The sequence below is a fragment of the Malaya genurostris genome, chromosome 2 (genome assembly GCF_030247185.1).
Source record: "Malaya genurostris strain Urasoe2022 chromosome 2, Malgen_1.1, whole genome shotgun sequence".
NCBI lineage: Eukaryota > Metazoa > Arthropoda > Insecta > Diptera > Culicidae > Malaya > Malaya genurostris.
The window spans coordinates 310,553,455-310,577,964 of record NC_080571.1 but is presented as its reverse complement, the minus strand read 5'-3'; the positions used below and the strand labels follow the sequence as shown (position 1 = coordinate 310,577,964).

At 37.2% G+C, this 24,510-nt stretch overlaps 1 protein-coding gene across 1 annotated transcript in view; it reads left to right on the top strand.

Moving 5' to 3' along the window:
• Positions 1 to 24,510, top strand: part of LOC131431099 (neural-cadherin) — a 126,609-nt gene that overhangs the window by 45,710 nt on the left and 56,389 nt on the right. Inside the window, exons 4-5 of the mRNA XM_058596597.1 lie at positions 7,850 to 8,014; positions 22,364 to 22,501. Coding sequence (XP_058452580.1) covers positions 7,850 to 8,014; positions 22,364 to 22,501 — 303 coding nt within the window. The remainder of the gene's footprint in view (positions 1 to 7,849; positions 8,015 to 22,363; positions 22,502 to 24,510) is intronic.

The following is a 24,510-nucleotide window of genomic DNA, read 5'->3' as shown; positions in this document are numbered from 1 at the left end:
TAAATAATTTCGGATACTAATTTTGAAACAAATTGATTCAGATTGATTCGAGTAGTTCACAAAAGCATGCTTCAGTGTTTATGTCACACAGTCAGCATCCTTTTTCCAAACTAGTGCTTGACATTTGCGTTGCCTATTTGTATGAGAACAGTGATGCTAATCTAAAAAAACCCTTCTTAATCCATATTGACAGGGGGGAGAGGGGGAGATTTTTGGAATGTGATGTCCAATATTTTCAATGAGCGCATTTTTGAAGTACCTAATTATATTACTGCTTTGCACTATTTCCTGAAAAAATCTCGTTTACATTCTATAGGAAAACGTGTATTTGTTGATGTAAAAGCTTCTTCTTGTAAATTCGGAAATGAGTGATGCAGGAAATCATTTCTGTTGTGATCAGCAAAAGTGCACGGAGGAGCGAGTAAATTAGCGAAATTAATAAATTTTGCCTAATATGAGTAAAAAAGAAAAAAATGCCTTCAAACGGTTTAACTTAAGTTCTGCACTGACAACTTTTTCAGTAATTTGATTTTCTAGCATTGATAATAGTATATCATAAGAATTTCTCTTACCTGATTATGATGCAGTTTATTCAATTATACGCCATTTGAAAAAGGGCGGGAGATCAACGATTTCAGACGTAGAACATGTCATGTTTTATCTTGATCATATGTGATTTTCCTCCACCAACATCAAAGCTTATCGAATCATTCACTGATCAACTAATAATGAAAAGATTCTCCGGCAGTTTTGATGAGGTTTTGGTCTTTATTTTCTCAGCCCTGTATACTACACTGAGGAAATATTATTCTTTACCTAAAACAATAATATATCTGTGTACCCCTAGGAGGAATAAAACAGATGATTTAAATGTTTCATCAATTCCAACCAAACACTTTTGTTAATTTATATAATTGATATTAATAAAATAATTCCGGTGATTTTGTAATTTTAGGGATATTTTTTAATCTAATGACAGCATGTAATAAATCGATTTTTCCCTCATGTTTGTATGGTTTGTATGGTATTTTGAATTCGTGACACGTGACATAGGGGGGGTGGTGGGTCTTTGTTTCTGTGACAATTTTAATTGGAAAAAAATTCCAAAGTAGCAACAAAGTAACTATTTTGGCAAGCAAGCATAGATATTATCTAGAGCTCCTATTATACATATCTGATATTTAATTTTTCACTCAAAGTGAATGTTAAATCAACAGTTGAATCAATAACCATATTTTCGAGCAAAAAATTATTCCCAATGACACAAGTTTTAGCAGTCCATCATTCAACTTATTTCACATACCGAACGAACAGTTCTATGAGTTGTTCGGTAGTCCAGCCACTTGAATAGCAACCATGTAATCCAATGAAGCAGTAAATCAAATACAACAAATTCCGACTTCCCCCGTCTTAGAGACAGTATCAGAAGGACAACATACCAATATCACCGGAGACGGACTGACCCGGCGAAAAAGTTGTTGTACAATTTGTTATCATATCAAACAAGATTTTTATTATTATGGCCATGTTTCACCCTGCTTTTTTTGGGAAACCTTGCCGCGAACAGCAAACGACCGAATGTCTGCTTTTTTCTGCTTATCTCCCCGGGCATGGCGCGAGTGCCTGTGTCTGTTGGAGTTACAAAACTCACAAGCCGAATAAAAAAAAACCTCGGGTCCGTAAATGCGCGTATGTTTCGCAGTTATTGGTTTTGTGATGGGAAACGGAGTTTCCCATATCGTTGCGGTTTTCCATTTATCTGCTCACCACAGCACCACAGGACACAAACTCGCAAAGGGTGTCGTGTGAAAGATCTTTCGCCGTGTTTTATTTGATTTTTATTTTAAATTAATGTCATTTTTATTTGCTTTAATGCTCGCTACCGACTGTAATAAAAAAAAACTGTTAAACTATGGATTCTTCCGCAGCGGTCAACGGAAAAGGACGAAGTGCTGAAATGGTTATATTTCTGCATGATATTTCGGAACATAATATCTGTTTGGGACAAACAGCGAATAATCCTACGTGTGTGGCTTTTGTCGTCATTATTGATGGTAGCAATTTTCATTTTATTGAAAAAAAAAGCTCATTAAAGATTTATGCGACCCACTGACTGAGTACCATGTATCGGGATGCGCCCTGGAGTGTGGCCAAAGCTGTCATATTTATTTATGTTTACTGGCATGCGGCAGTTGGGTTGGCTGGAAATCGTAGCGGTAGGTAGCGACAGGCTTTTCATCAAATACAGGAGCAATATTGCCTACCGCTGCATGTCGCTACAAATACGTCCTGTCCGCTGTTGGTAGAATGTGGTCGGCCGAGATTACGCCGAGCCGGTCGGTAGTCGTAAGGTTTGATTTATTGCAAATTGAAGCATTACCGGAAATGAAGATTTGTGGGTACTTTCGAGAAGTACAGCTGATGAAATATTGTCGGTAGGCTTATCTGGCTGCTTCGGTGAGTAAGACGACATGCATTCTGTGCCCGGCTCTGAAACTACGAGTGAGAAATATTATAAACTTTCATTTGAGATCCTCTAAAGCAACCGTAAAACATTTGAGTTGATATGCATTATTATTTCTCAAATTAAATCCAGTCAACGAGCTCGTGAATAGATTGACTCGTTTTTTTCGGATTACATAAGAGTCGAATTGCGATTATTTATGTACATTTTGTTTCGATCTAAAAACCCTAAAAGCTTCGTAACCCAACAAGTCGAATCTTTTCCCTTTCTAAGGATCATAAATCTCTTTTTTTGCTTTTGTGCGTCGTTCGATACAGTCATAAACTGCTTACAATTCTCCGATGAACAAATTTAATGACCCCCAGACACCGGCACATGATCAAGGCATCGAGTAAGTAAAATTTGAATTTTGTTCAGAAATACGTAAAAGCACCTCAATTTGAAGAAACTTCCGACATGAAGCGTTATAAAACAAGGGTCCAAATTAAATGTAAACCCTTTCTGAACCTTAACTGTTAGATTCGATAATGCCTATTATAATTTGCACTGAGTAGGATATGAAAAATTAATTCTCTGTGGAACATTGTACAGTGCAAATGCACGTTTTAAGACTTTCCTGTGATCGCAGGCAAAATCCATGTTCTAAAAGACATATCGCAACGCATAACAACAGAAATGTGGAGATTTATTCCCAGTATCTGAAGCAGTTTGTGAGAAGAATAAACTTACTCCTTTGCTCGTGGTCTTCTTTCAGACCACAAGATACCTTGCAAATTGCTAAAAATCTACAAAAACCAGCACGCGTTAATATGTCTATCGCCCACCGGTTGGGCGATCTTACGACGTTCGACCAAGGTTTTAGTTAGAGATGTCCTGCGGTACAAGCCACCTCTAAGTCTAGATTGAATTCTATAGTTTGTAGCACCTGCGTAACAAATGCTACACGCTATAGACTTTGGAATGGGGCCCTTCGTCCAAGGGAAGCAAGGTGGAAAGCAACGAAGAGCTCCGGTGTTTCGGAACGAATGTTGGCTGAATGAGGTTTGGATTTTGACTGTGTCTTTATTGATAATTTTTGGGTTTTTATATCTAAATTTCTTAAAGTCAATTATTTACAAATATATATATATATATATATATATATATATATATATATATATATATATATATATATATATATATATATATATATATATATATATATATATATATATATATATATATAGATATATATATATATATATATATATATATATATATATATATATATATATATATATATATATATATATATATATATATATATATATATATATATATATATATATATATATAAGTACATTGAATATTTGAATGATTCCTTATGTTCCTACGTTGCGCCGCTTATGTTATTGAATATATATCAATATATCGCGGTGCGACAATGACATCGGCATCGAGAATGTTGACTTAGCATAATTTGTCTGTTTTACTATGTGACCGACCGGACTCAACGCCGAGTGCAGTTGATGTAATTTGATTCTTCCTCGCGGTGTGCAGTAAGTACTAGTTGTATGAATTATTGCGGTCAAAGTTTCTTTAATCATGAATGAACGAGTGTTACGGCAATAACAGCTGATTTTTGGTTTGGATTTAAGGTTTGCGTCGGCGACAATGTCAATATAGTCAGTAACCTACTTACTACGGTGAGCTTCGCAAGAAATCTCAGATAACCAAAGACAATTGATTTTTATTTTAACATATCAATAATAATGGTATGAAAACTAATAATAAAATCAAACCATCAGCTGGAAGTACTATGAAACCTGGGACATTGACTACATTGACTTTGGCTAACAGATAACTGCCTTTTTTTAGAATTTCTATTTCTTAAGAAAGATGCCCCAACAAGTTGGCGCAAGTGGCACGTTGCCCTGGTCAAACATTATATCTGTTCTGAAACGGTTTAACATTAATCGTTTACCGAGAAACGAAGATTTTGATTTAATTTTATGTTTAATCAACATTAATCTACACAGTTTTTACAACGAATTTTATTAGTAATCTAATTGCACACAAGACATGATTCATAACACCGTTATTTATGACATGACAGGATTTTACAGCAGTCCGACATTTGTTGTAGATACCTAGGATTTATTAACATTTGAACCTGAACTCAAGTGTGAAAATCATGAATTTTTTTCACACTCAAATATGTTAATGGCAGAAAACGATGGTTTATAGATGTGTTTGTCGCGGGTTAAATTCAAAATTTATAAATTTGAACATTTTAAATTTGTATAATTCATAACATGCCTGCAGAGTATCGCATTTTGTTGACACTGCTTGTTTAAAACATCGAATTTTGGAAAATTTATCTATACGTCAAACGGTTTTCGGTGAATTGAATGATTCGTTGAAACGGTATATCGGCGAACGGTTCCGGTTTGGTTTGAAGAGTTCACATGCATAATGGAGTGGAACTATTAAGGGGTTACATCACTGTAGAAAAAAAGAGAAGGACTGTTTTGAGGAATTATTTTGGGATCCAAAAAATTGAGTAATCCGAATTTTGTATAAAGCACTTTTTAATATGAATATTTAAGTACAAAAAAATGCTCAGCTTTCAAAAATTAAAAAACAAAATGGCGGCTTGTCGGCATTTCCGAGAAAATGCTGCATTTTGACGGCCGGAAACATAAGTCAAGTAAATCTTGACCAATCGATTCAAAAATTTTATAGAATATTCTTGATAGTTATCTCCACAGAGGTACGTAGAGGTTTTTGAAAATTGTTAATATTTTTTTTATGAACAATTTCGTGATGAAAAAATGCGGTTTTATTTTCAAAGGACTGCCATTTTACAGAAAATCAATTAATTCAAAAATTTTCGATATTTAAAACTGATCGTTTTTGCCTTTCTCATACAGAAAGTTTATGCAATCACTTGGAAAACCGACTAGTGAAAATTGGCTCGGAGGGCCAAGTGTCATATACTATTCGACTCAGTTCAACGAGCTGAGCAATATCTGTGTGTGTATGTATGTGTATGTGTGTATGTGTCAAATAATCTCACTAAGTTTTCTCGGAGATGGCTGAACCGATTTTGACAAACTTAGATTCAAATGAAAGGTCTCATAGTCCCATACGGAATTCCTGAATTTCATCCGGATCCAACTTCCGGCTCCGGAGTTATAGGGTGAAGTGTGTTCAATATTGTACACCAGGGGTTCCCAAACTATTTTGGGTCATGGACCCCTTTACTAAAATTAACTTGGGCCTCAGACCCCCATCATTTCTTGCTTTTTTATTATTGATGTAAAATCCTTAAAAATTTCTGCGGATGATCAAATAAACATAACTGTTTTAGCGTAAATATTTCAAATAACAACTTATATCGAACCATAGGGGGTCGATTTCTAAGCCTCGTCGACCCCCATAGTCAGTTTTCGTTTACGTCGACCCCTGCAAAAAGGATATCGACCCCAAGGGGTCTATATCGACTTCCGGTTCCGGAGTTATAGGGTAAAGTGTGTTCAATATTGTAAACCGTCTCTAAAACTGGCGTAACGAAAACCGTAAAAATTGTTATAAACTGGACTCTAAACCGTTATTCCCTATCTTAGGTTAATTGAAAGGTCTTATGGTCCTGCCAAAAATTACTGCATATTTTCGGATGCAACAAACATTTAAATCATAATTAAGAGTGCGTACTAGTAGAGCTTGTACGTCATGTTAGTTGGTGGCCGTACGAACCGACTTTGATTATACTGGTTCTCGGGTTCCAGTGCTGGAAGTGCATATAATAGTAAACCTACTTCGTTTTCTTAAGGATGACCTACGCAATCAAAGCACTGTTTTATTCTGTATGTTATACTAGTTAATGCACAAACAATCTCTTGTTTTCTTTCAAATATCGAAGAGAAAAATTTTGAATAGAATACCACAATATTCTATTTACATGAGAAAGGCATCATTACACCACTAGGTGGATTAAAACAGGTTTTGTACCTAAATATACATATTAAAAAGTGCTTTATACAAAATTCGGATTGCTCCATTTTTTGGATCCCAAAATAATTCCCCAAAAATGTCCTCCTCTTTTTTTCTACAGTGATGTAACCCCTTAAACGGTGTTCAACAACCAACATAAAATGAACGATTTTAGCCACGGAAGTACCGCTTGGATTCCTACGAAAATTAACGAAATTTTTTTTTCTATTCATTTTTTTTCTATTCATGATGATGATGCCCATTCGCTGCGACAGCGAAGATAGTGTGTTAGAATGTGAAGTTTACTGTAGCAGAGTGATCGTCAGTGTGTGCACACATTCGATTTCAATTGAATTGAATGAAGTTTTACAGCACTGGTCACGATTACTCGCGTTCGGTAAAGTGAATGGTGTGATTTTTTTAACACAGAGGGCAGTAGTGTCCTTCATGCAATGTGAGAATAAATTAGCTGGCTATTGTTTACAGTTCGATCTCAGCATTTTTTCCAAAATGAACCGCGTCGCCGACATTTTTCACTTCTTTAAAACGATTCTCCCACTTACTCAAAAACTGTTTCGACTTTTGCATGTATTTCGCCCCGGCAGCTTGGGTCATTTTGGGACCTTTCGGGTGCGAGCAAAAAAAACTGCTTTGAAGCGCTAAGAATACGCGTACACATTTTGGAAAAATCCTGAGATCGTATTGTAAACAATAGCCAGCTGATTTATTCTCGCATTACATGAAGGACATTAATGCCATCTGTGTTGAAAAAATGCACACCATTCCACTTTACCTATAGCGAGTAATTGTGACCACACTCTTATGTAACAGACTGTACTTCTTCAAACTTATCGTAATTCAACTCACAAAAACCGTTGTAAACTGTCCTGATATTAGAAGTTTATTTGAACTGCATCATTTTTTAATGTCCATAATTTTTTAACTATATACCATCAGCTATTACTTTCATAACTATTTCAATGTGTTCGACGTTACCGATATCATGATTATATTATCTCATAAAACTGGATGCGTTTTATCTCGCTTGGGAGCCGCCCACTAGCCATTATCGACGTGTGTCTGCTGAAGTCGATGTTCGTAAAAAATTAATTACCAATTTTACCAGTAAGCCGTCCATCAACCAAGCACTGACGATGACTATCGGGTGTTCGTGCCAATCAATTAAAAAAGTGATGGTGCAATGGAACCGAAAATTAAAATTCAAAAAGTGACATACTTTGTTTGGTCACGATATGATCTGCGTCCATTATCTGAAGTTATTAATGGAGCAACGTGTGAAAGCAACAAAAAAACACATTTTATAATACTTACCCTTCATCTATCATCTTAAACGAATATTAGTTACTAACATGTATACTTTTCCATTTCAACTAACACCACTCCCGATAGTATGAACTTCGTCTAGCGGCGTCCGACAACTTGAAGGAAAACTACACAACGGTGGTGATTCATGTGAAAGATGTCAACGACAATCCGCCGGTGTTTGAACGACCGACCTACCGCACCCAAATCACCGAAGAGGACGACCGAAATCTGCCGAAGCGTGTTTTGCAGGTCCTTAAAACTCGCTTCACGTACTCTGAATGTGTTCACAGTTGTTGTTTTGTTTATTGTTTTGCTATTCTTATAGACTCTTTTCGCTATCTGTTTTCTCCTTGCACAGTTTCAGTCTTTGTTTTAGTGTTATTTTGTTTTTGCTTTCATATAGTAGAACTAGCATGCTTTAACCTATCATCCCTGTCGCCCCGAAACACGAGTAAGTATATCGATGTTGAGCTGAGTTTCATCATTCGATTCTGAACGTTAGCCAAATATTCCAATCAAAGCACGCAGAGAAAAAACCCTTTGAAGTAATATTCTTCCAAGCATCGAAATCGTAATCTGATCCTGGATTTATTCCCCACGTCGGTAACCCTCTGTCAACCGTCTCTGTCTTCGAAGGAGACTAAGCTGCAAATACTGAATAAATATATACGTAATGCTTTACACTTCGAAACTGTTCAAGGTACGTACCCCTCCCCCATGCTTTCCCTTATCGGTAGAAACGATATTTTTCACAATACATTATTCAGCCACCGGAAAACTTCGGGTTTCATAGAGACAGACAGAGAGAGAGAGAGAGTGGGTTAGCTTTGATCCTTCCGGAGGTAAAAGTGGCTGGCTTCGAGGGGATTTCGATTAAAGCCCGGGTGGAATCGGAAACAAAATATTAAATCTCTGCCATATCGAAGCTAAGGGACCGGATCCTTACCGGTACTGGCTTGGGGCGCGTTATGTTTTATGATCTGTAGTGGGCAGAAAAGTCAACCACAAACCGGTGTCTATCGAGATCAGTACCGAAGCAATTGAAAACGCTTTGAAGCTTGCCTTGCCCGGGAGGGAGGTGGGCAAGTGAGACAGATATGGTAGATATTGTTGAAAGGCCAAAATTACTTTGGCACAAAGGCATATCACTGATTAATATTACGTTCCTTGAACCGTGTCTAAGTATATAATAATTTCAACCAAATTACACGAATCGGTGGATCGAAATGTGATTCATTGGTTCGAAAGGATGTCGAATATTTTAACTTACCGTCTGGAACCGACGTTTGGACGTTTGGCGATGGCGGTATAGCATATGTCCTCGATTGAAATCGGTACCGTACATTCCATCGCCAATGTAATCACATGCGTCCATCGAAAGGGTCCACATTGACTGAAGGATGTCCAAATTCAAACGATTAACTTTCGGAAATGTTCCATCTATCAATCGCACGGGGAGGAAACCGATAAATTGGAAGTGCATTCGGTTCAACCACTCTCGACCCAATAGCCAATGCAGGTCAGAAGTGTTGTGACCGCACACACACATTTTCCGCTCACCGTCAGTGCAAACAATCGAATGATAAATTGACATAACCACTGTTGTGCGATGAAAGTACCACATACTCAAACAGTCATGCGAATTGTGAATAATGCACCGAAAGGGTAATTCTTGCCAATTTTCGACCGTCAAAGTACCGTGTGTTTAGTAGCTAATAACATTGGAATTAGCTTGATTTGTAACAGCTGGAAACAGCGCTTAGCTCTGCAGTCGTTTCCGGCCGAAGAGAGCGTGAAATCACATATGTGAAATTGTAGCAATTTGTCCCAAATTACAGTTGCTGTCACTTGAGCTTCCTCGGTCGCTAATATCAAACAAGCGAGACGCGTGTAGCTCTGGAATATTAGTCATTTATCACTGGGAAAATGAGGCGATAAAATTTAATTGGCTGTAAATTTGATTGCTAAATTAGTAGCTGCGGGATCCAGATGGGACGCTTTTTCCACACGAGAAAATAATTACAAGTCAGTACAAGTGGAAAATTTTTTTTTCCACTCATCGGGATTATGGGAATGACACCGAATGCTGTGGATGGCTCAATTTGCAGAGATATAAAAAGTTCGAGCCGCCAGAACGTCCACCATTAGCACCTAGCAAGAAATGGTTGTTCGAACATACTTCACCGGCGATGGCAACGATGACAGAAGGTGTACCGCACAAAGTTTTTCACACCCAGCATAGCTACAAATAGAAAACTCCTATTTGATGATACAGCAACTTGTTGTTCGAATGGCCAGAACGATCGTATCATAGCAGGATGGCAGCTGTTCCGAATCGCATTACGTCAACCAGTACCGGAACATTCGTGATGTCCTACCGAAACACATCCACACACACACACCGACACAATCGCGCATAAAGACCGAGCACAGACTATTAATCACATTATCTTTCTCTTTATATTTTCCGCTCAACAAAATTCCGGCACCCTCCCCGCACAGTACAACCTTACTCTGGTTGCGTCCGATAGTTTGAACGAGAACAAAACAATCATCGTGATCAACGTTAAGGATGTGAACGATATGCCACCGGTGTTCCCTCAGCAGCTGTACGAACGAACCATGGACGAGGAGTTGGACGTTCCGTTTCGAATCATGCAGGTCTGACCGCAAAACTTGGTTTCCAATCAATTCTGTCGTTGGGGCTGGTATTGATAGTGGTGATGGGGGTGGTGGTGACGGTAGAAAACATAGTGTAACGGAACTCATCGTCCCGTTCCGATGCTCTAACCACATCGCACACACACACACGTTCTACGTTTTGCTAATCAACCTCCGTTTCCATGTGGACTGTGCGCGCTTGGTGGTGGTATTTGCAAATCCACGCTTCTAGGTGTTACTAATCCAGTTCCTAGCTACATGTAGTACTCGATGGTGCCGGTTAACACTAACTTTCGAAATTAGTTGGCATTCCCCGCATCAGGGGTGACAACAATTCGGAAAAGCTTTTCCGTCCGAGCTGTTGTCATTGTGTGTTCGACTAAATGTGGTGCTAATTCGCTAATCTGTTTTCAACACAAGTCTTACTTAGCTCCGGAAAGTCCGGAAAGTCTTGATGGCACTGCTGGAGACTAGTAAAAGCAACCGCGTGAAGATTGAATGAGAAAGTTCCACGACACGGAAGTATTTCAAAAGCTGAAACACATCCGCTGTCCCTAATTAGCAATTTATGTGTTTGTTTGTGGTTCTCTAGTTTCCGCATACTGAAAATTCTTGAAAAACGATTCAATGGAGGGGAAACTATAGAAAAACATTCGATGAAATGTTTAAATTGAAAAAATTCTTTTCCAGGATAACTCAATGATTTTTTCATCAACTCTTTTTATTCGCAACATTTTTGATTGTACACTCGGTCTAACCAAAAACAGCGCAGGATTTTTTTTAGAGATGTCAAATCATTCTGCACGAGCACTCAGATCACGAAATTGCAATATTGTAATTGTTGTTTCTTGCACTAGCGGGGTTTTACTAATAAATATTACTTTAGCTCATGCATCAGCTGATTTTCTCATAACCGACTAGTTAAAAAATATTTATTTATTTATTTATTTATTTATTTATTTATTTATTTATTTATTTATTATTGTAATATCCATCGGATACGAAATCTACATGGATATGGGTGGAGAAAAACCCATTTGAGTTGAACATAAAATATGTCATTCTCAAACCGGCGCAAAAACCACCATCTTTAAAAAAAAACAACACATAATAATAATCACAATACATCTAAAACTAATAGTCACATAACATTATTAAAAACAGAATACACATAATATAATTAAAAACAAAAACGAAAGACTAGAAAAAATATCAAAACACAGAAGGTCGCTTGTCTTTACTTGCGAAGCGACTAGATGATTCACCAAACGCAAAAAGATCTTCTACAGCAGTGAATGATCGAATGGCAGCGGTTATCGGTTCATTACATCCAAAACTAGTTCTATGAAATCTTTGCTGAAGTAGAGTGACATTCCGCAGGGTTCTAAGGTACTCGAAAATTAATTTCGGATCGCAATTCCGGTGCATCGATTTCTCCGTTGATTAATTTTGCAACAAATACTGCCTGTTGTATTTTACGGCGACGTAACAGCGATTCGATTCCGATTAGTTGACATCTATCCGAATATGGTGGAAGATTCGAGGGATCTCTCCACGGTAAATTTCGTTATGCTAAACGAACAAACCGCTTTTGAACTCGTTCAATTCGCATGCACCACGAGAGCTGATACGGTAATCAAACTGATGAAGCGTTCTCAAGAATAGGTCTTACGAGGGAGCAGTATAATGCCTTCAAGCAATGAGGATCTTTAAAATCCTTTGCGATTTTTGAAATAAATCCCAACTGACGTGAAGCTTTTGAAATGATCAATGATCGATGTGAATCAAAGATCAGTTTTTCATCCAACAATACTCCTAAATCGCTCACCTGGTTAACTCTAGTCTCTGTTCTGACCAATACTGTAATTTAATTTCACAGGATTCAAAGTACGGTGGAACGTAATAACCTGACATTTTGCCACGTTAATATTAAGCTTGTTTCTGTGACACCAATCTACGAACAATTCTAGTAGATATTTTAACCGCTGGCAATCCTCTACGGTACGAACTACGAGGTACAATTTTAAATCGTCTGCATAGATCAATTTGCAGCCATTTGGCAAAGCAAATGAGACATCGTTGAAAAACAGTACGAAAAGTAATGGTCCCAAATTACTACCTTGAGGAACTCCTGAATTGTTCGTAAATTCAGATGATATGCAGTTATCCAACTTCACTCGTAATACTCTACCGTTTAGATACGATCTTAACCAGGACACGAGCTGCGCAGAGAAGCCGAGACGATATAATTTACAAAGAAGTATTTCGTGGTCAATTTTGTCAAATGCTGCTTTTAGATCAGTGTAGACAACATCCATTTGAGTTTTTTCCTCCATGCTAGCGATACACTTAGACGTGAATGTTAACAGATTCGTCGAAACTGATCTTCCTGGTATAAATCCATGCTGATCAAATGAAAAGTAATTCCTCACTCGATCTAATATGGCATCACTTACAATCATTTCGAAAAGTTTAGATGAGGCAGAGAGACTGGTAATCCCACGGTAATTAGCAACATTTCGCCGATCGCCATTTTTAAATATGGGACAAATGTACGATTGCTTCCATATGCACGGGAATTTTGCCTGCTCAAAAGATCGACTAAAAACTGTACTCAATGGTTTAGCCAATGCACCAATACATCGATTTAAAACAACAGCGGGTAAACCGTCTGGTCCGGGAGAATATCAGCATTTCAACTTTTTTGCAGCGCGTGAAACCATCTCAGAGGTAACGATGAAAGTATTCAAACTAATTAGGTCAGCAGGAACATCAGTAACAGCAGTAACAGCAGTCTCTTCATTTGAAGTCAGATTACTATAAAAACACACCAGCGAAATGCCTGGCAAACAATTCACAAGATTTAGAAACTGATTGGGCAGCCTCATCCTCGAGGAAAACATTCGTAGGTACAGATGAGTTTTTTCTTTTCGAATTAACGAATCGCCAAAAACTACGAGGGTTACGTCTTAGACTAGTCTGCATGCGAATTACGTATGCTTTGTATAAACTAGCATTAAGAGCACGATAAGCATTGGCAGATCGATGAAAGTTAGCAACGTTGGAAGCATTACGTCGTCGAAGCAATTTGCGCTGATTTGCATTACGCTCTCGTTTTAATTTGCGTAATTCTAATGTGCTCCAAGCAGGAGAAACGGGTTGCCTAACACGAGGTACATTTGACTCAAGCCAACGATTGATTTCGTCGCAGAAGATCTCTGCCGTATCGTCGACATCACCGGTACCAAACAATAAGTCCCAATCGACATTGTTAAGATGATCGGACAAAGCAAAGAAGTCCAACAACCGATAAATCAATGGATGTGAAGGACAACGATCTACTACAGAATCGTTAGTGCAAAACAAAAGATCGAGTGTTCGGCCTAGCGAATTATACACCAGATTCCTCTGTCCGAGACCAAGGAATTCCATTCCATCAAGCAGTGTGTGACTAGCAGGTGGCAATTGGGAGGTACAGCAAACAATGCTATTGTTGCTCTTACTCCACTGCATACGAGGCTGGTTATAATCACCACACACAATAACTGTATCGTCGCCCGAAGTTTTATCACACAATTCGTTCAAAGAAGCAATATGCTCATTGATCACATTTAGATCCTGACTAGATTTTTACCTTTAATTTTCGTGACGAATAGATATTTGTTCCAAATTCTGTCCAGCCATCGTGTGTATCGCTTTACTAGTGTATCGCTGTGCCACAGCTATTAGCACGCCACCGAAGCGCGATTTATTACTGTTGCGTTGACAACGGTCGCATCGAAAAACGCTGTAGGCCGTCCCAAATAACTGCAGAGAAGTTATGCAATCGTCAAGACCAGTTTCAGTCATAATCACCACGTCAAAGTCACATTCTGCAGAATTCAGGAACAAGTCATCTATTTTCGTCCTCAGTCCTCTAACGTTTTGATAGTAGATAGTGGCTGCAAAGGACAATCATTGAATGCAGATAAACCGAACGATGCGTTCAAACACTGAAAATCGCGTTGCATGTTGAATACGAATACTGGGAGGAGCCTGTAAATGAAAGCAGGGAAACAGAATACCTCCAATTTGTATAAGATTAATTCTTGGAATTTTACTTGGATTGTACTGATTAAATGTTTTATTGTACCCAACAGATTTGAATTCACATGACAAATGTTTTATTCTCGTATAGCTCAAGTGAATTGATAATATTTTCATCTGATGAAAAGTGCAGCACAAGTAAAAGATTTATCTGCAGCATACAGAAAATGAAATTACAAATGTTCGTGCTGCAAGCGATTTCGCCAATAGAGCAAAATTTGCTAGACAATCAAGAAACATTTTGCTGATAAATGCTAGCTGAGAAATTGCAATCTAGTGCAGCCAATCCACATGTGCGAGTTTATTGTTAAGATTAAAAGCAGCTACTTGGGTAAAATGATGCTATTTAGTATGTGTACAATACTCTCTTTTTTAAGCACACACTTAAATAAACCTTGTGATTTTACATCTTATTAGATGCACATAAATAGATGGTCGCAGCTCACGCAAATTAAAGTGGAAGAACATTTAATATTGTGTCTAAAACTCCATACATGAAATTCATTGAAACAAAAAAAAAAGAATACTGAGAGCAACCGTCGCGACTTGAACCGAGAATCATTGGATCGTCTATTAATCGACCGAGCCACAGAAGCATACATCTGTTTGGTTGGTAAAAGGTGCATTTAAATTCATACAGTCGCACCTGCTAGCAGAACGCTAGTTACAGTCGAAACCAGAAAAATTCAAGCTCATCTAAAATTAAGTCATTACAAATGAGATTTTCCGTCATTTGCCAAATTAGGTCTTTATGAATTACATCGTATGAGGGATTAGGTCACCTGTCAAATTCAATTTTTTTTGGTGTGCAGGCATTGTTTCGCGCAATTGAAGCATTTTGACGTAAAAAGCGTGTGGATCTACACACTTAAAAAATGTTGCATCTTCTTAGATGCACATAAATGGAGCGTCGCGATTCACTTACATTCACAATACATAGCATGTAAAGATAAGTCATATCATTAACTTCACAGTCAATTTAACTGAAGTTTACATCGATACAGATGCAAAATTTATATTTACATTTTAGTAGATGTAATATTGTGTCATCACCGAAGAAATTACGGCATACTTGAATTTACGTCAAGCGTAAATTTCATTTTTTCTAAGAGTGTAGTATTACATGTTTCCCAATTAAAAATTACATTCAAATGGGATAACGGCTCCCTATTTCATCTGAGCTCCTAATTCCATCTCGTAACTTTGAACATGAATCATATTTTTCAACGTACCTGAACTACCCATACTCGCATATCAGTCCCATATCGATTTTCTCCAATTTTGAGTTAGCTCGAGGAATGAAATCTATCCTCAATAAACTCTCAGAAGTTGCAAATAAAGTTGAGGGGTTGTTCAGTACAATGTGAAAAAAATATAAATATGTATTAAGAATACCTACACACATAAAAGAAGAATACCTACACACATGAAAGAAATTTATTTGCGATGTAAATTCGCATATAACGCAATTTAGAATATCTTCGTTTGTAAAATAAAAGGACTTAACAAAACCCGCTTGAACGGAAATTTACAACACTTTACAGTATAGAGTGAGTCAAACTAACTGTAAAAGTGTGCTATTTTTGTGAAGAAATATAACACATTGATCAATAAGTCCCGAGACTAACAATGGAAACAACATTTTTTTTTGCAAAATTTTTTTTTATTCATCAACATAATTACCTTTTAGGGTGATACAATGGTTCCAACGTTTTTCCAATTTTTCAATACCATGTTTATAAAAAAAATTATCTTTCGCTTCAAAATAAACTTCAGTTTCAGCGATGACCTCCTCATTTGAGCCAAATCTTTTTCCCTGGAGCATTTTTGTAAGATCAGCAAAGAGCCAGTAGTCACTGGGGGCTAAATCTGGCGAGTATGGGGGGTGGGGAAGAAGATCAAAGCCCAATTAATTCAATTTCGCCATTGTTTGCATCGACTTGTTTTTGTTCCATCGAAAGCAATCGCGGCACCCACTTGGAAAAAACCTTTTACATGCTCAATTTTTCAATAGTTCAATAGTAAATACACTTCCATATGATGTCTGTGTCATCTCAGCAATCTCACGGAGCTTCACTTTACGATCTTTCATTATAATTTTTGTCACTTTACTCACATTCTCCGGTGTAACGGCTTCCACAGGTCTACCCGAGCGTTCCGCGTCATTTGTGTCCGTACGACCACGTTTTAACTCGGCGAACCACCGACAAATCGTTGCTTTTGATGGACAAGAGTCCGGATAACATTGTTCAATCCATTGTTTCGCTTGCACGGTGTTTTTACCCATTAAAAAACAATATTTTATCAAAACACGAAACTCGGTTTTTTCCATTTTTTGAACAAACTACAAAACGACTTTACTCCAACCTCGATAACTCAGCTGTTTCTGGTCGGATCGACTTAAAATTTTGACCCGTTTCAAGCAAAGGTTAGTACTCTAGAAAGACGTGGTTACTGGTTTACTACGAGCGCCATCTCTGCTTTAGTCTCGGGACTTATTGATCCATGTGTTATCTGTTTCAGAACATGTAAACTTACTTACAGTTTTTATGCTTAAGAAATTTTGTTATGGAATATCGAAATTGAAACGGTAAACACAGCTTACCGAATATGCGAAAAATAACTACAGGACAGGAAAAAAAAAGCAAAACATTACCATTGTCGAAAAATCGTTGCATTTTCTGATAGAAGAGCCGAAAAGTTCAACTGCATTGTTTATTTACTGTTCGTGCCCTAGTAGCAAATTTTGTTGCAGAGACCAGATTAAAACTGCATATATGAGCAATTCTTGTTGCCATTACAGAACATGAGACTCTAACATATTATGCTGAATCGCAAATATATTTTGTTACTTCAGGAAATCAAATTATTTCAGAACTATTTGAATGTCATTTTATGTAAAACATTATTTTGTGAAATTTATGAAAATTTTCTTCTATTATTTGGTCCAATGAATTATTTTTCTACCTATTTCTACTCATATTTCACACCCTCTTTATGCATCGCCACAAAAACTGTGTATTATGCCACATATTCAATGAACTTATTTAATCCAACAGACTTGCCATTGTTTTAGTTTTAAAATCAGTTTTTCGAGTGATTTTTCAGCTGTTTTCAGAGCGATTTCTTCGAGTATTTTCTCTAATCTGTTTGGCGGGTAGTTATTTCAAACTTTTCAAGCCTTATTGACTTATCGTTTATCGTTTATCGTTTATCGTTTATCGTTTATCGTTTATCGTTTATCGTTTATCGTTTATCGTTTATCGTTTATCGTTTATCGTTTATCGTTTATCGTTTATCGTTTATCGTTTATCGTTTATCGTTTATCGTTTATCGTTTATCGTTTATCGTTTATCGTTTATCGTTTATCGTTTATCGTTTATCGTTTATCGTTTATCGTTTATCGTTTATCGTTTATCGTTTATCGTTTATCGTTTATCGTTTATCGTTTATCGTTTATCGTTTATCGTTTATCGTTTATCGTTTATCGTTTATCGTTTATCGTTTATCGTTTATCGTTTATCGTTTATCGTTTATCGTTTATCGTTTATCGTTTATCGTTTATCGTTTATCGTTTATCGTTTATCGTTTATCGTTTATCGTTTATCGTTTATCGTTTATCGTTTATCGTTTATCGTTTATCGTTTATCGTTTATCGTTTATCGTTTATCGTTTATCGTTTATCGTTTATCGTTTATCGTTTATCGTTTATCGTTTATCGTTTATCGTTTATCGTTTATCGTTTATCGTTTATCGTTTATCGTTTATCGTTTATCGTTTATCGTTTATCGTTTATCGTTTATCGTTTATCGTTTATCGTTTATCGTTTATCGTTTATCGTTTATCGTTTATCGTTTATCGTTTATCGTTTATCGTTTATCGTTTATCGTTTATCGTTTATCGTTTATCGTTTATCGTTTATCGTTTATCGTTTATCGTTTATCGTTTATCGTTTATCGTTTATCGTTTATCGTTTATCGTTTATCGTTTATCGTTTATCGTTTATCGTTTATCGTTTATCGTTTATCGTTTATCGTTTATCGTTTATCGTTTATCGTTTATCGTTTATCGTTTATCGTTTATCGTTTATCGTTTATCGTTTATCGTTTATCGTTTATCGTTTATCGTTTATCGTTTATCGTTTATCGTTTATCGTTTATCGTTTATCGTTTATCGTTTATCGTTTATCGTTTATCGTTTATCGTTTATCGTTTATCGTTTATCGTTTATCGTTTATCGTTTATCGTTTATCGTTTATCGTTTATCGTTTATCGTTTATCGTTTATCGTTTATCGTTTATCGTTTATCGTTTTTTTACCGGGACAAAACATTTTCGTCTTTCACATTCGTTTCTTTACTAAGACGAACATGAAATACGGTTTGTGAGGAAGTTCAGTCAAATTTCGAAATGTTTTCTTCTATGTAACGAAAACATGTCAAATTTAGAGATTTTTGTTTTCAATTTGGAAATTTATTTTAGTAACAGTTGATTTAAAAAATTAAACTCGAGGAAAACTGTTTTGAGGCTATTGTTCCGCTTATGTTGTTGACTAAATGTAGATGTTGTTTTTGTTGTTGTTGAACTGTAAAAATATGTCATTTTTGACGCCCAAACATGTTGGTCTCAGAAGACGAAAATTCACACGATGTTTTTAGGTGTGTACAAAACTTCAGTATCAGGGACCAACAAACCCCTGGTATAGAAATAGTAGAATTTTAGGCATCAATTTTAACTAAAGAGCAAATACGGCAGCTTTGAAATATATTATTTGTCATTTTTTTCATAGAATATATCTGAAATTACACTTGCGACGCTTTTTGTATTCAAAAATATAATTTTTAAGACACACTGCTTTAGCTCTAAGATTCCGAGAGCACTTATAAAGCCTTTAGAAGATTATATTTAAAAGCTTTAGAAAAAAAGTCGATGAGATTTATTTCTTCGAATTTCGTAACCATCATTAGTTTACCATAACTATTACACTCTAACAATGTTTGAAACGGGGTTGCCAATTATTCCTGTGCTAACATTTAATGTCTATTTACCTTCAACCAGTTGATCTTAACATCGAACTAACAGAATGGATAAGCCGACTACGAAACCCTTTTTCCTCAATTATCCCTTACAAGTGAGTAAATATTTGAAACCAGCAAAATACATAGCGAAAACATCTCGAGCTTCCGCCCATGTATGTTTTGCGAAACTCAACGAGGCAACTCAACGCGTCGGTGATTCGCTCGGATAAAGCAAATTTCGCACGCTTTGGGCGATTTGTGTTTCAGCAGAAAATATCGATCGAGTGAAGATTGAAACCTGTTAAACGTGGCAGCACAATATTGCTCTTATCTGCCGAATGGAACCTTGAATTGGTTGCCATAATCCGATTCGGCGAACACCAAAAGTCACTTTCCTTCGGTCGTCTTAAAGTGGAAGCTGTAGGAAACATAATTCGTTTTATGATTGTTATCTATTATTTTGATTACATTCTACCGAGGATTTCGGTGTTCGAAGCTACCTGTTGTTATTGTCCTATCTCTCTTCTTACCCATAAAACCGACCGAGTAAATCCCTGTCCTTTTCTCCAGTGTCATTGCAAAGGTGGTAAAAGGATTTTCATTTTCCATTCGCCAAAAGTAGACATACTGTTGAAAGTTTGCCTCTCTGGAACACAAAAAGATGAAAAACTTTTAGATTTAAGAGGAGTGTTAAGTCGATCCAATTTCCGGTTGTTAACTCAATAGCTCACATTATCTAATGATGTCTAATTTGGAACAAAAACAAATTTTGCGTGAAGGAGCGGACATTTAATGGCTGTTTAATTTTGGTGAAAGTTGAAAATCGTAGCAAAAACAGAGGGAATAGATTTAATTCAACACCTTTTTGTAAAGTTTAGAAGTTATTCCACCGGTAAGTGATTTAGGGATGGTGGTTATTAACAAGTGAAAAAGTTTATGGCATTTATTAGCTGTCAACTTTGCAAGTGGCTTTGAATGAAAGCCAGGAGAAAATAGAAAACGAACGTTGCGAGTCAACAATTTCATGACGGCAATCCACAGGTACGGAGATGGACGTTTGGAACAATTTCCAAAATGAATCTACAGCGCTTCGTTCCGTTGTGTTCTGCAAGCCTAACCGAGGTCAACCTGACAATGTTGAAAATTCAATTAAAATCTCGTTAAAAGAATTTTCTCTGGACAGAACGTTTCGCGACGAAACAGTTGCCAGGATGTGAAAGATGTGGCACGCGTACTTTTCCCAACAAGGAACAAGGCAAAGAAAACAGACTCGGAAAGGAAAAACTTTGCCCGGCGCTTTCTCTCAACTTTCTTTTGTACCTACCGGCTTCAAACGAAAAGACAATTACGTAAAATTTATATTTTCTTCGGCGCTCTTGCGATGGCCATTTCGACTTCACCGAGAACAAATTGAACCAACGAAAATAAAGTACACTTTCGAAACTGTACATCCTTCGCAGTTCCACTGAGGATGTACATGAAAAGGTCTTTCTAGAATCTTCAAACTGCAGCTCTACTGAGATACAATTTTGAAAAATTGTTCGCTTTTACAGTAGGAAAACTTCGTTTCTGGTTTTTGTTTTTTTTCTGTTTTGTTTCGCACCTCTTCCGGTTCTGTATCCGGTGAACGAGAAGAGCTTCTGCTGGTGAACCTTTGCTGAGCCATTTTAATTTGCTAACTGGATACAAAATAGCTCCGAGCAAAAGTTTATCAACAATGTCACTAATGAGAATTGATTTAAGACATGTCGAGAAACGAGATTAATGCGAAAAAAAGTATGATAAAATTGTTGAATGCCTGGTGATTCTGGAACGATGCTTCTTGGAAATTATGGATAGTGAGTTCTGTTTGCAGACTAGCATTTAAGTAGTAATTAATTTAATTTTACACAGCATTTCCAACAAATTTTTATACTTCATAGATTCAGTTGGATATACTGCGATCAGAGTCGAGAACAAAGCAGTCCATCAAATGTAAACCATATAATCAATTAATAAATCTGATACTTCTCCGGATAATTGCTTCACTTACTCTATTTAATTAATATTTTATGGTGCCGTTGTATTCATCATCATCATCTAATGCTACTGTGATCCCTATCAAAGAAATTCGCGGTTTGAGCAAACTTACTTCCATGGCAGCATCCATTTCTCAAAACATCCTAACCCTTTATCCCGTCCACATATGCTGCTCGTGTTAGATCCGGATGCATGCTTAAACCTCTTGCAAAGTGTGCTCCCAACCACATTTCAGTGATTAGACCTCACGTTTATGATTAATTTCTTCGCATGACCATACGTTGCACTTTACCCATTCAGTATAATCCTGCACCCTTTGAACCTAGAGTTTATTTCAGCTGTGTTATCCAGGTTTCACTAATGCATGCTATTTTCAACGGGTATCTCGAGTTATGTCCTTCTATTTGTTACAACGTGTAGTGTAAAAGTATGCTTGCCTTCTTCTTGCCGTCCGCTGGAGTCACGTACTCAACTTACTCACAATCCAAGAGTAACTGGCTGACGACCGCCATCAGGCGGGCTGCATCGTGTGTGATAACAGGAAAATTTAATTTCAAGATTAATTTCCATTCCCTTCACACATTCCGACCTTGCACCGAAATGAAATATCCACTTTTTACGGCAACTCATAGTAAGATAGGCAAGCGGGCGGCAAGCGTGCTAGTGCTTTCACGTCACGAATGCTTTTTTGAGGGTACATGGCCCCATTACGAGGCGATCAATTGTATGTGACACTAATCGAGTTATTCTATTCTTTTATCCACACGCTCGCAAACACGGGAAACGACCTCGGAATATTGGATTGGTCCAACACAGGTGACGGCTACTGATGGAGACAAGGATCGACTGCAGAACATCGTTTACTTCCTTACCGGTCAAGGTATCGATCCGGATAATCCAGCGAACAGCAAGTTCGACATCAATCGAACCACCGGAGAAATCTTCGTGCTTAAGGTGAGTAACACATTTTTGAAAAGCTGAAGCCGACTTAATTCATCGATGCTTCGTAATTCACTGGGCTCTGCTTCTGTAATGAGTTCAACTTAATTTGGGGGCACATTATCTCCACCAGCGGTAAATGAAGAAGCGCATAAAGCGTTTAGCTGTGCATTCTGCGATGATTCAAATCTGACGAAAGAGCGAAACTGCATCATAAAACATGAAACTTGAGCAATTTTTCTTCAGCGATTTCGTTGTCTTACCATTTTCGCCACATCCTCAGCAACTTGAAGGCTGCGGATGATGGAAAACTATCTGCTCCTAAAAGCATCTGAAGAGGCAGGGATGGCTCCGAGATGAACGAAATTAATCGGATAAAGTTGACCGTTCAATCATCCAACTAATTATTAGACAAGCTGTCGTCATTTGAGTTGTAGGAGTTCATTCTTACAGTATACTCATCAATTAGGGTTAAGATTGAGTGCAAGTAGTATAAGGAACAGAAATGATGCTTTCTTTTTTCTAAGGAAGACTCCTTGGAGCTAAACAGAAATCATAACAAATTTGATCATGTGGCTCGTTGTCCAATAATTTGAAGGTTTTCCAAGGTTTCACGTACGTTTGCGTTTTTCCAAAATCGGAAGAAAGTGGATATTTTCAGTAATTGTGGAACTTTTGGTGGCTGGAAGGTCTCCGAGTTTTGTAAGATTTAAGAGCCGCATTTTAAACATTTTTCAAACTTTCAGCATTTTTCAATACACACTAAAAAAACTCTTGAAAAACGCGACATTTCGCAGTTTGCTAGCAACAGCTAGGGGAAAGTATTATAAAGCACCGCTCCTGGCTAAAACGCCCCCCTTCCTTTTTTAAGTGTTCAAGACTTTTCTACACAAAAGTTTTATCACTAACAGTACCTTTCCCTAAGATCTTTTTGCTATGCAAGTTTGGGAGCTGTCTTTTGCAGGAAAATATGAAAAAACTGAAAATATTATTAGGCAACTTTTCAATGTAAGGTTTTGCTTCGACTAAACAAGCATTTTAACCATATAAAACGTCTAATGCTGCTCGGTTGCTACTTAGTAATTAACTTTCAGCAGTGCTAATGTCTCTATTTGACGGTTGGCAACAAAAATTTTGGAATTTCTTTCCCAAGCTGTCAAAAAAAGACAAACATACTTGGAGAAGATCTGATTTATTGAAATTAAAGATATATTGTTCATTGTTTTTAGTGAACATTTGAAAACGGTCCGTAATCGGATGTTCGGCAAAGCTTCCGTTTGATGTCGGAACAGGAGCGTTGTACGACCTTCATGTCAACTTTGCGAATTCATCTCTTGATTCTACCAAGCAACTGTTAGCAATTCGTGGCTCTCCAGTTATTTTTGTACACCAAGGAGCTCAAAACCCCGAAGAAATCTTCGATTAGGCGACACTGAGGTAGATTTATCGGGTTGTGCTAGTTTTTGGGTACAAATGGGATCGAATGGGTATTCAGGAACGATTGTGTTTTTTGGCGCAATGCGATGACGCTTTATCCAGCCAAAACACGTATTGTCCATCAGCATGATGTTTTTGAAGAAACGGGATCAAAATTTTCTACAAACATTCGTTCTGGTACACATCTTGATTGATTGCCAACCCAGATGGCTTGAACCATGGCTTAGAAATGCCTTTCTCGGAAATGACAATGTACAGCATCACTTTCTGTTCAAATCTGCGTCTTCGAAAGAGGGAAGTAACTTTCGTCGTCCAAAACAAAACTTTTTCCGGAAAATTTTTTAATCAACCAGCATTGGGAATTCAGCGTTGAAATCTGTGCGTCAGTATATCCTTGTTGAATCCTTGTTGTTGAAGGCACGAGATAGAGAAGTCCTATTGTGTCCATAACTTTGGCTGGTCTCCCACTACCTTCTTACGAGCAGTTGTTGGGCATCTTAGGATATTGTAAACTGTCGAAACCGCAACATTTTTGCTTTTAAAATTTTGTACCGTATACTATTTGCCGAGATTTCTGTGCAGTTCGT